General features: G+C 42.2%; 1 protein-coding gene across 1 annotated transcript; it reads left to right on the forward strand.

Moving 5' to 3' along the window:
- Positions 1–8,955: 8,955 nt before the first annotated feature.
- LOC103801014 (SET-binding protein-like) lies at positions 8,956–12,409 on the forward strand (the record flags this gene model as incomplete). Its single annotated transcript, XM_009073411.1, has 1 exon — positions 8,956–12,409. A coding segment is annotated over one exon (3,454 nt), but the record flags the coding sequence as incomplete, so codon positions are not given.
- Positions 12,410–12,875: the final 466 nt, after the last annotated feature.

A 12,875-nucleotide genomic window follows, 5' to 3' on the forward strand; every position in this document is an offset into this window, starting at 1 on the left:
CCCAGGTGGCCAAGAAAGCCAATGGCATCCAGGCCTGAATCAAGAATAGTACGGCCAGCAGGACTAGGGAAGTGATCGTCCCCCTGTACTCAGCATTGGTGAGGCCACACCTTGAGTACTGTGTTCAGTTTTGGGTCTCTCACTTTAAAAAGGACATTGAGGCACTGTAGTGAGTTCAGTGAAGGGCAACGAGGCTAATAAAAGGCCTAGAACACATACTGTATGCAGGATGGCTGAAGGAGTTGGTTTTGTTTAGTCTTGAGAAGGGGAGGCCGAGGGGTGACCTCATCACTCTCTACAACTACTGGAAAGAGGGTTGTAGAGAGGTGGGGAAAGGTCTCTTCTGCCATGCCTGCAGTGAGAGGAGTAGAGGGAATGGCCAAAAGCTGAGAGAGGAGAGATTCAGATTAGATATTAGAAAAAAGCCATTCACTGTTAGGGTGGTCAGGCACTGGAATAGGTTGTCCAGGGAGGTGTTGGAGTCACCACACCTGGAAGAGTTTAAGAGGTGTCTGGATCTGATGCTGGAGGTTTAAGGTTTAGGACTTACAGCAGAGTGGCAGGTTAACCGTTGGACTTGATGTCTTTATAGGTCTTCTCCAACCTTGATGCTTCTATGATTCTATGATTTTCCAAAGGGAATGAAACTGCCATGTTTTGCTGCAGATCACTGAAGTTCGTCTTTTCATGGTGAATTTGCTGAAGGCAGAAGCAATGCTGTCACTGAATTCATGGTACAGGTCTCAGATCTTAATGCAGGAAGGTGGGATGACCCTATATATTTGACATCCTTCAAGTTTTCATGAGTTTATAACCCAGCTGTGCCAGATATATTTTATGGCAGATTTCAGGACTTTTTCCTAATGCTGTTGTACATGCTATACTTCATGCTAGACCTTAGCTGCAATCAGGATGCTTTGAAAGAATTATCTGGCTGTCAGTAACTGCTAAATGAAGTGCATGTTAAAAGAATGATGAGATAACTGACTGCAGCTTACAACTTTTATGAGCTTCTCTGAATGCCTGTTTTCAGGTGAATTCAGCATCTCCTTGACATTTAAGGACTCAATGTATAATCAGATTATTTAACTCTAGTGGAAAGAATTGCTGGCCTTGATGGAAAATCCATTTATATTTCACCCATCTCTTGGAACAAACCCCCAGTATTCAGGGTAATGCTGCAATTCCTGTACTAAATGAAGGATGAAAGAAACCTTTCAGTGCAAATTAAGCACTGCATGCTTTTAAAAATTATAGCAGAAATTTATAACACACAGCTGCTTGCATCCTTAATTCTAATCTAGCAATCCGTGACATGCTAAACCATTAACATCCTGGACAACACCACAAACCTTTTAGAGATTAGTACCCTTTGCTGTTTGCATATCTGCAGGTCCTTGGGATCCTTCTGATATTTGATCTTGGCTGAGTGACTGTACAGATACACGTTGCCCTCTACAACTTGAAATTACAGAGCGTAGTGAAAGAGCGGGATGAGATAGAAACCTTGATGTATAACATCATATTTACACACCGGGGAGAGTAGGTTGAGCTTCATGGAATTATACCACTTTTGAAGAGATAAGTTTTCTATATGAGTAATAAATGTCATTTCTTAGTTTAAGTTCATTTGCAAGGCTTCTGAACAAACAAAAGTGAGCACACTAGCAAAGGCATTTCACTTTGCAACCCCTGGCTTTGTGCATGTAATGTTTGAAATGTTCACTTAAAAATCCTTACACTGGCTTGAGTGAAACAAAGACTGGAACAAGATTGTCTCAGCAGTTGAATGGACAAAATTCATTCAGTATGAGTCCCATTGCAGTCCACCTTAGCTGATACCCAGCTGTACTCTCCCAGCTGCCTAAACCGAGGCAACAAATTGTGTTATGCTTAAACATGATATTTAAACTGCATTGTTATGTCAGTGATGATGGGTTCTTTGTTGGACATGACAGTAAAATCCTATTGTTTAGAGTTTTTCCAGACTTGGTGCTTAATATAAAGCCTGGAAAGGAGCAGGGTTGTTTAAACATTTGATAAATAATATAGGTGCAGAGATGGGTCTGTCTCACTAGTAAGGCAAAGATCAACCTGCAGACCCAAATCTTACCTTGATAAAGTCAACATGTTGTTTCAATTTGCCTAAATAAAATCCTCACTCCATGTATGTAGAAGGTAGAAGTGTCTGAAATACAGCAAAAGATTGAAACAGTGTACAAATCATCCACTTTAAAGATGGCAGCAAAATGAATTTCAAATAACTTTGAAATTTCTGTATTTTTTAGAAAATCATGACACTTTACCAGGAATGCATGAAAAAAAATTGCAATTTCCAACCACATGAGCATCTTTGGACCCTTCAGTAATCTCTGTGCATTGCTTTGTCTTTTCTTTCAGGATAAGTGCTTTAGGCAGGTATTCTCAAAATAATCATAATGCCAAAGCCTGACCTTCAGTTTCTCTGTATTGACGCAATCACACATACATCTCAGGGAAGAGAGAGCTACATGTTAATGGGAGTGCAAATCTGGAAGGACCTCCAGCAGCTTGAATGAAGATCCTCCTAATTTGCACGAAATTTACACCACCATTTGGAACGTTTGTGTTTGATGAATGGACACAAAGAGGTGATGCTTGGCTTTTGATTTACCCACTCCCACACCATGCTGTGTCTTGCTCTCAAGAACAGCTTCATGTTAATTTCTGCTTTTCTTTCTGTGTCAAATGAAAGATCAGGGGTTGGAATTAGATGATCTTTAAGATCGCTTCCAACCCAAACCATTCTATAATCCACACTCCTGTGAGTGTGCTGCTGTTTGGGCTTCATGCTGCTGAAAACCCAGGGAGCTGGGAAAAGAGTAAACTGGTAGTGATAAATTTGGCAAACCCCCTATTTTGGAATGATAGCAATGAATTTCATGTTAGTGCCTGCTGATGTGTTTTAATTTTAAAGCCTCTGCATCGGTTTCGAACTAGATTTAGTGAAGTTTCTCAGAAGACACCACTGTTGTGTGTACTTCCAGCAAGTGTCATATGCTGGTTTGTATCACTCATCCCTGGTTAGAGTCACTGAGGACCTAAAGAAATTCTGAAATACTTTTCAGACACTTGGAGTTATGAGCCGATTTGTCTTGATCACAGGCATCTCACACCTCACATTAATGACTGCTCAACCTGTAAGTCATCAAGCCAGAGTTACATTTGCCTGAACCTGGTGTCTCCTCCACTTGGCATCTTTTATTTACAGAGTAATTCTACCCTGGGAAGGCTCAATGCACTCACTCCTCTTGGGACACAAGAGGAAATGCTCAATTTTGAGAAAAAGTATGAGCTGAGCCAGGATTATTTATTCATGTGTTGGAGCTAGAAATCTCTTTTTTTTTTCTTCCTCTCAAAGGGTTTTCTTGTCTGGTAACGTTTTTATGCACATCTAGGAAGCAGAAGCTGAAGAGAAAGCTTTTTCAAGGGGAAAAAATCACCTGGAAATTCTCCAGGTTTTAGGAGTTCAGGACCAGGGCAAAGTCTGATTTTTCACAGGATAGGTATCCATTGCATTCTTCTCTCAATGCTAGCAGATTTATTCATTCAGTCTGTAAAATCTCAGGTTGACCTTTCATTCGGCACCAAAGTTCTGTTATCAGTGTTGTCTGCAGTACTCTCAAGTGCAAGCCTAACTTAAAGCTGTTGTGAATTCAGGCCTTCCTTTCCTCTGAGCTGGGTGGATACAAGGAAGGTACACTTTTCATGGAATGTTGCTGCCATAGCAGAGTGCTTTGCTTAAGCTAGTATCCTCCTCTGCATGGCTTGGAGATAACACCTGGCAATCCAGCATCTTGCCAACTCAGGTGGCAAGCAGAGCAAGTGCTCACATATATCCCAGCAGTCGCATCTTCACTCCATGGATTTCCAATGAGATGTCAGCTCCTAGAGGTAAAAATTGCTACCAAAAATGGCTTACAAGTTCCTAGACAACACAGATGTATTATATGGTGTTTTGGTGAGATTTGTTCTTGCTGGAAAGGCAGGAGTGGCCCTGAGGCAAAAGCAAGTACTTTCCAAGACCCTGATTTTAAGTGACATCATGCATTTAGGAAAGCCTTTCCGGTTTGTTTTATGTTTGTTTGGGGGTTTGGGGTTTTTTTTTTGGTTGGGTGGGGTTTTTTTGTTAGTGGTGGGGTTTTTTTGTTGGTTTTTTTAAAAAATTTCCAGCCTATGAAGAAGATAACAAAAGATTGTATGTCCCCAGAGCACACTCTAATGTGTCATTGTGGATGCCAATCCCTGCAGTCACTCCCGATGTTATTAATTTTTAAAACAAACTTGCTGATTGAGGTTCTGACTGCCTTTAAATTGTCTCTACAAGGAGACTGTGTACGTAATTAACCCACAGAAACAATCAATGATGTACCTTTTTCAAGTTTCAGGGTGATTAGAATATGAAAATGAAGAGCACAATAGTGCAGATGTTTTAAAATCACAGCAGACAGCAATTAGTGACATGGGAACCAGCTGCTTATCTCTCCAGATAAAACCTCTTAATAGGGAATTACACTTGAGGAGCCATTACACAGATGGATCCGCAAGTGATTTAAAGAGGGGGCGTTGTAGTATTAACTTTGATTTGCAAGCCAGATTCTTGACAAGCTTTATGTGCATTATCTCCTCAAAAAGGTGTATTTGGAGCAGGGGATTTTTTTTCAGATTTTTTTTTTCAGGTGATGGGTTTCTCTAACTGCATATTTTATCATTATTATGATTGCTGCTGTTATTATTGCTATTTTGGGTTTTGTTTTATTTATTTTACTAAACTCTTGATATGGTTGCTGTCATCTTCTCCTACTTTTTGCTGTAGAAGTGGAAGCAGCGTGTGGATTTAGGTAGAAGCTCAGTCCAGGAAATGGGGAGGCAGACTGAGACATCCATTAGTTAAATGAAAATAGTCCCTGAGGGATGGATTCTGCTGCTGGGTACTACTTGCAAAATAGGGTGCTGCTCCTCGTGGAACTGACACAGTCTCATCTCCTCAGTTGCAAGGGCTGCATGCCAGAATAAAACTGTTGCGGGGAGTAATCACCTCTGCAGCTGCAGGGTTACGGAGGTTTGGCAAGACAGGTATAAACACAGTGTAAAACCTCTTCTTCCCTCTGACCAGTGCTCAGCAGTCACCAGTGTGTGGGATGTATCCTGCTCATAGGTCTGTCCACCGCTGCCAATGTTAAGGACTGAAACTCGTGAGTTTGTCATTCAACTTGTATACTTCCAATAAGTGGATTCAAATTTTATTTTTATAGTGCAAGGTTTAGCATATGCTGGACCATATTGCTCAGTCTTCTTTGGAGTTATGAAAGCTAATAACTTCTTTATGTATATTTTATTTTCTTTAAAGGAAAGATGGAATTATTACTTACTAAACATGTCCAGTAAACTGAATATCCAGAGAAATATTGACCAAGTATGGTGAGATGTAGTAAAATTATATGGGTTAATTTATGCTTCTACTTACACAGAAGAAGTAGCAGACTCCCGGTACAGAATAGGTAGCTGCAGAAGAAAATCCCATTTAATGAAAGGGCAAGCTACAAGCAGAGTCAGGCACTGAAATTTGAAGGATTTCTAGGGTGTCATAACCCAAAAAGCAAATTAAGGTAAATCTTTCTGTTTCCGTGAAAAAAACCACTATTCTTGATGCTGGTCTTGGTTGTGCTGCCATAGGAACTCTAATCAAGTAAACAACCAATTGCCAAGACCTACTTAGCTGGAGTACGAATTTGTGTGAAAGGCATCAAGATACAGGTTTTTGAGGATCCCTGTTTGCCATCACTCTCCTGACAGCTCTGCCATTCTCCACCAGCTCAGCAGAGCTCATCTGAACAGGCTTAACTGAGCTGTGGCATGTTGGCTTCTTGGGGCGGTGCTCAGCCAGCAAGGAAAATTGAAGCCTAAGCAATAGGATGATGAGATCAGACAACAACCTAGATGGATACACAGGAAATAAAATACACTTGGCTGCAGTACTTTCAACTGTTTTAGTAGTGCTTTTAGGTAAGCTGTCCCCACATACCCATTGCAGCCAGTGAAACCCAATCTACTGCAGCCAAGTGGTCTGCAGTTGCAGTGCTGCAGAAGAATTATTTTGGGGTAATATAGTTGTGTCTGGCAAAGTACAGGCAATAGTAAATGTTATACTGGAAGAAGTTTCATGAGGAACCCCATGGACTGTGTGCTTGGGCAGATATATTGTTCTGATGTCCCTCTTAGGAAATGGAGTCCTCTGATCCTGCAGATTGGTCATTTTTTGAAGCCCTGTTGAAATCAGAGTGCTTATCATTGTGATTAAATGCCTCTAGAGTTGGCATCTTTGATGACATAGGCATATCTTTCTCATGATTTTTAAGATCAATGTGGTAGTGGCCTGTGTTGTTTAGTAATGACAAGGCTTTCATTAGGGATGTGTTGGGACTTGCATTATTACTATATAATGTGCAGGCTGAGGAAATTAGGCTGGAGGAGCCAAGCCATATATCAGCATTCATCACTGATCCATAGCTCGCCTCTCTGTTCTGAGCCCTTATTAACTGCCCTAAATACAGATCAGAGATTACTCTTCCTTTTCTACTACATATTTCTGTGTATGTGGTAGACCTGGAGGGACTAGTGCGTTGCCAGCATATGATGTGTGTGCTAACTGCTGTAATACTTTTTCTTACTTTTATCTTTTTCTCTTCTCTTCCAAATGAAGTTTTTTGGGTTATTTAGTTTCACGGCTCAGCATTTAGGAAATTATGTGGGTGTAAGAACCTTCTTTGAATGCAGCCATCAGTCTGGGATCTGTGCAGGAACAGCCTGGCTGTGCCTCAGTGTGGGTCCTGGAGCCCATGAGAGGCCTCAGCCCAGCATTTCCAGAGCTTTCTAGATTACAAATCATGTTACCTTGGGAAGATGATACTCTTGTGAGACTGGGGTGGAGCTCAACAAGCTCCAGTCCCCTGAGACCTCACCAGGGGATGGCCATGTCCTGCACACCACCTCATGCCCAGCTGTCAGAACAGCTAATATAGTGGCTGGGGGGCAGAAGAAGCCCCAAGCCACCCAGGCAAAATGAATCTCAGAAGCATTGGGATTAGTTTAAAAGAATTAAAACAAAAACAAGCTATAGAACTCCAGTGCTGGTGCTGCTGGTTTCCTTTTGAACCCTTCCTGTCCTCATTCCAAGATGTGAGTGTGGGTGGGCTCCATTTTTCAAAGAAGAGCATCAGTGTGGGTCATGGTCATGGTGTGCTATGTGGCTTATATGCCACAGGCTGCCATGAGGAGGAGAAGGAGGAACTGACTCATGCCCCAAGGGCTGTTTATGCTTTTGACTCTTTTCTTAGGATGAAGAAACTGGGTGTCGCTTGCCCACAGCATCTGCAGCTCCACCACAGCTGCATGGTTTCGTTTTCTCACTCCACAATTCCTGGAAATCTCTGTTTTCCCTGAGCATGGCGAGTCCATGTGCAGGACAGCTGAACTATCCACAGGATTTAAGAGTCTGTAATTACTTCTCAAACAATGGACTAGAGCAACTTCATCATTATTGCCTATTCTAGGAAAGCCACATACCCATTTTTATATGCACATGAAAGATAGCTCAACATCCATTTGTCAATAACATGTACGTGGGGTGGTCACTAAATAATGAACCATGGTCTTGGGGTTGTTGAGTCCTTTTCAAATCTCTCTGATGTTGCTTACAGCTAGGGATACCTTGCTTTTCAGCTCAAAGCCCTCTTATGCTCTTTATGTGTCCTTGTCCCAAACTTTCTGCTACAAACACGCCAAAGAGGGAATCAAACATAAGGCTACCAATAGAAACTTATTTGTAACAGGGTGTTTACAGAAACATGAGACATGTAGCAGTTGTTTTCTATTGTTCTTTCCTTGGTTACACATTTATTTTAAGTCTCTCATCATTTATTTGGCATTCAGAATGGTGTTATTACAGTTTGCTAAGAACAGTTGTTTCAGTACTACGTGTACAAAATCAGTTGTACAGTTTGACCCAGAGCTTTAGAAAATAAAAGCTCCTACATGTGACAGGAAGAAAAATGCCTAGAAGAGATCAATTAAAGGAAGTAAAAAATAAACAAATATTTTCATTTTCTTTAAAAGATTTCAAAAAGTTACAGCTGTAGGACACAGAAGTCCTTTCGCGGAAGGCAGCCCACCAAGAAAAAAAAGGATTTCTTTTGATCTGTAACAGTCTTCAGCATAATTTTGCCCTTGCTGTAACCTCTGCGGCTTGAAGAGCTCCTGTCAGATTAGAAGTCACGTTGAAAATATCTCTCACCAACATTGCAAGTAGCAGATTATTAAAATGGAAAGGGAGTAATACAAATCTTGAACCTGCCAAGTGTTCCTCACACACTTGATGCTATGCATATGATATTAAGCACTAAGTTTGCAGGCATGGCTTCTGTGTGGAAATTCAAGTTAATCTTTGCAGATTCTGTCTTCAAAGGGAAGTGGATCCATGGGGTTTCCTCTTGTTTCTTACATCTTCTGAGATAATTTTTCAGTCTTCTTGTTTACAAGAATTAAATTAATTGGTGCTTTTGAGCCTCAAATTCTGTGAGGGACTATTTTTTAGGAAAAAGGGCTCTTATCAGGAGGTTGAGTTGCACCATTCATACATTGAAAGGGAATATTTGACTTATATTTTACATTAAAAATCAATAGATTATGTTTCCTTAGCAATTTTTCATTTACAGAAATATTTCCACTGCTTTTAAAGTGGGGAAACAAAATTTGTTTACTGTGCATGAATCCAAATGCAAATTTAGCTCAAGTATAAGAGACCCTTTTGAGGACATTAGTTAAGAAGAGCTGTCATTCACTGTACAAATAAAGAGCTGCAACCAGGGGTTATGAACGGACTGATAATTTTTTTTTCTATTTACTGCTGCTTTCCAGGTTTATGACAGGCCACAAAAACATTCTGCTCTGCACTATGATCCAGGCCTCCAACAAGACTTCACCAGTGACACCTTAAAATCAAAGCACCAGCAGAAAAGTAGCAACCATATTGACTGGTCAATGAGCTCCGATACTGGATCTGCTTCTCAAAGTTGCTTCATCAACACAGAGCCCAGTAGAGAAGTGATCAGTGTCACCAAGGTCTCCTCTCTGGAGCCAGGAGTGTCCTTCAGCAAATCCCAAGCAAAGAAGTCCTGCTCCAGCAGCACATGGGGTCAGATGTCAGTCAGTAGTAAAGAGCTTGCTATTTGCAGTGCAGTCCCATCACCCAATGGCATCAGTGCAGCCACCCAGCCAAGCAGCGCCTCCGAGTGCAATGGGCTTTTGCCTCTTGGGGATCAGGAGGGAGGTATGCAGCTGGAGGCCCCTGATCAGACCTCTGGAAATACAAAGAAGAAGTCCAGCAAAAAGGACTTGGTAAGTCAAACCATCCAAACCACAGACATTGAGTGGGTGAGGAGTGCTCAGAAAGCATTTGACAACAAATCCCATGACAGCATGGAAGGGAAAAAGGAGTCTTACTCGATGGACAGCATGTTGGATACATCACCCTCAAAGCAGAATCCCATTTCTGCTAGCAGTTGTGAAACTGACACCAGTCATGTGCGAATTACTATCCCAATAAAGTCTCCGACAACAGATGCATCTGGCCACAAAAGGAAAAAAAGGCAATCCATAAAATCTTCCATAGAAAAAACTATACAGGAGAAAAACCTACCTTCTGTACTTGCTATGAGCAGTGAAATAGCAAACAGGACTAGCTCTCAACCAGAGGGGAGTAAAAAAGATCTTCGGGCCACAAAGCCAGGGAAAGTGATTGAAAGTGAGTCCCCCTTAGTAGCTATTGACAGTGTTGTGTTCACTGACAAAACTTCCCCCAACAGTGCCACTAGACTCAGAAAACCTCTAGCTGTGACATCGACTCTCCTGCCCACTGATCTTTCCACAGCTGGCAAATTATCTGAGGTCCAGCACCCCAAACATGCAGCTAAGCGGCGATGGACCTGTAGCAAACCTATCCTTCAGGAGACCTCCATGACAACATCTGAGAAGCTAATGGTGGAGCCTCCTTCAGCCTATCCCATCACACCATCCAGCCCTCTGTATACCAATACAGACAGTCTTACTGTGATTACACCTGTCAAGAAAAAAAGAGGACGACCAAAGAAACAGCCTTTGCTCACTGTTGAAACCATTCATGAGGGAACCTCCACCAGCCCTGTGAGTCCAATCAACCATGAATTTCCAGGAACAAAGAAAAGGAAGAGGAGAAGGAATCTGGCCAAGTTTTCCCAGATGGTCCCGGGAGAGGACCAGTCCATCAGTGAACTCAAGTTTCACAAAAAGGTCGGGAAGCTTGGAGTCTTGGATAAGAAAACCATCAAGACCATTAATAAAATGAAAACCCTCAAGAGGAAGAATATTCTTAATCAGATCTTGTCTTCCTGCTCTAGCAGCATAGCTCTGAAAGCAAAAGTCCAGCCACCGTCTAGTGCTGGGCCAACCACCATTGATGCCAGACTAGGAAAGCAGATCAATGTCAGCAAAAGGGGGACTATCTACATTGGTAAAAAAAGGGGCAGAAAGCCAAGGGCAGAGCTGCAGCCTCAGGCAGAAGAACCTAAGACAGCCATCAAGCACTCAAGGCCTGTTTCCAGCCAGCCAGAAAACCCAGCAGTGCCTTCCAATCTGCAGTCACTTGTGGCGTCGTCACCAGCAGCTATTCATCCTCTTTCAACACAGTTAATGGGGACTAACGGTAACCTTAGCCCTGCAAGCACTGAAACAAATTTTTCAGAATTAAAAACTATGCCAAATCTTCAGCCTATCAGTGCTCTTCCTACAAAAACCCAGAAAGGAATGCATAGCGGAACTTGGAAGCTGTCTCCACCCAGGCTAATGGCTAATTCACCTTCCCACCTCTGCGAAATAGGTTCTCTGAAAGAAGTCACGCTGTCACCAGTGAGTGAGTCTCACAGTGAGGAAACCATACCAAGTGACAGTGGGATAGGTACAGACAACAATAGCACTTCTGACCAAGCTGAGAAGAGCTCAGAATCCCGCCGGAGATACTCCTTTGATTTCTGCACCTTGGACAATCCAGAGGCTATTCCATCTGACACCAGCACAAAGAACAGGCATAGTCACCGACAGAAACATCTCATTGTGGATAACTTTCTCTCTCATGAGAGTATTAAAAAGCCAAAGCACAAGAGGAAAAGGAAAAGCCTGCAGAACAGAGATGACCTCCAGTTTCTGGCAGACCTTGAGGAACTCATCAATAAGTTTCAAGTTTTCAGGATTTCCCATAGAAGTTATACATTTTATCATGAAAATCCATATCCCAGCATCTTCAGGATTAATTTTGATCACTACTACCCTGTGCCATATATCCAGTATGACCCATTGCTCTATCTTCGTAGGACCTCTGACATGAAGTCTAAGAAGAAGCGTGGTAGACCTGCCAAAACCAATGACACCATGACAAAGGTGCCTTTTTTACAAGGGTTCGGTTACCCTATTCCCAGTGGGAGTTACTATGCACCCTATGGAATGCCTTACACATCAATGCCTATGATGAATCTTGGTTACTATGGTCAGTATCCAGCTCCTTTGTACCTGTCTCACACGCTTGGAGCGACTTCCCCATTTATGAGACCTACCGTGCCCCCACCTCAGTTCCATGCAAACTCTCATATAAAGATGTCCACCACTGCCAAACACAAAACAAAACATGGAGTGCACCTACAAACCCCTGTGGGAATGGGCCTTGGAGATATTCAGTCCTCTTTGGCTCCTCCAAAGGTTGGAGGAACAAGCCTTTCAAGTGGCCGACTTCACAAAAGGAAACACAAACATAAGCACAAGCATAAGGATGAGCGGTTATTGGGGACACATGAAGATCTGAGTGGTCTCTTTGCTAGTAAGTCCACTGGCTTCTCCAGCCACACAATCAACGAAAGGCTAAGCAGCTCAGACAAAGACCTCTCCTTGCTCAATGAGAAAAGCAAGCATAAGGAGAAGCAGAAGCACCAGCATTGTGAAACCGGGCACAAAAGTTCGAAGAGTAACTTTGAAGTGGATACGCTGTCTACATTATCACTTTCTGATGCCCAGCAGTGGTCACAGACTAAAGATAAAAATGACTCAAACAGTGATCCCATTGACTCTTGCACAAAGAGATACTCTGGTAATACTGAGAGTAATGGAAGGTCAGAGTCCCTGGATGTGTTTGCTGAAATGAATTCCTCAAGTGAGAAATGGGACAATGATGCAAGTGGTAATAAAAGAAGAAGTTTTGAAGGGTTTGGAACTTACAGGGAAAAGGACATTCAGCCCTTCAGGACAAATAGGAAGGACAGAAGTACTTACGATTCTTCAGCCTCTTCAGGTAAGCTTTGATTTTTTCTGTTTTACTTTACTGCACTTAAATTTCAATGCTGAACAAAGAGCAACTTCTCGTTTACAGCAAATATGTTTGTGAGTCAAGAGCTTCTCTGGCTTTTTGTAACTGACTGACATTCTGCATCCAAACTTTGGGGATATCAAGAAGAACATTGGCCACATCTTAAGCCAAAGCTTTTAAAAGTCTATGAATTGTTACACAGTATTTTTATAAATATTTGTACTTTATTGCGCTTCCTCAAAAAATCTCACCATTGCATTCTGCAACAACAGCAGTTACAATACCTGTTGGCAAGGTAGACATCCCTCTGACTGGTGTCTAAGGTCGTGCGGTGGAAGTCACTGTCCAGCCTGTGGGAGAAGAGCCATGGTGCAGTGCAGACACACTCTGCTCTGGCCTGCAAAGTGATCAAAAGCCATTTGGTGATGGAATGGACCAGACACGTGAAAGT

The sequence above is a fragment of the Acanthisitta chloris genome, unplaced genomic scaffold (genome assembly GCF_000695815.1).
Source record: "Acanthisitta chloris isolate BGI_N310 unplaced genomic scaffold, ASM69581v1 scaffold5004, whole genome shotgun sequence".
Lineage (NCBI taxonomy): Eukaryota > Metazoa > Chordata > Aves > Passeriformes > Acanthisittidae > Acanthisitta > Acanthisitta chloris.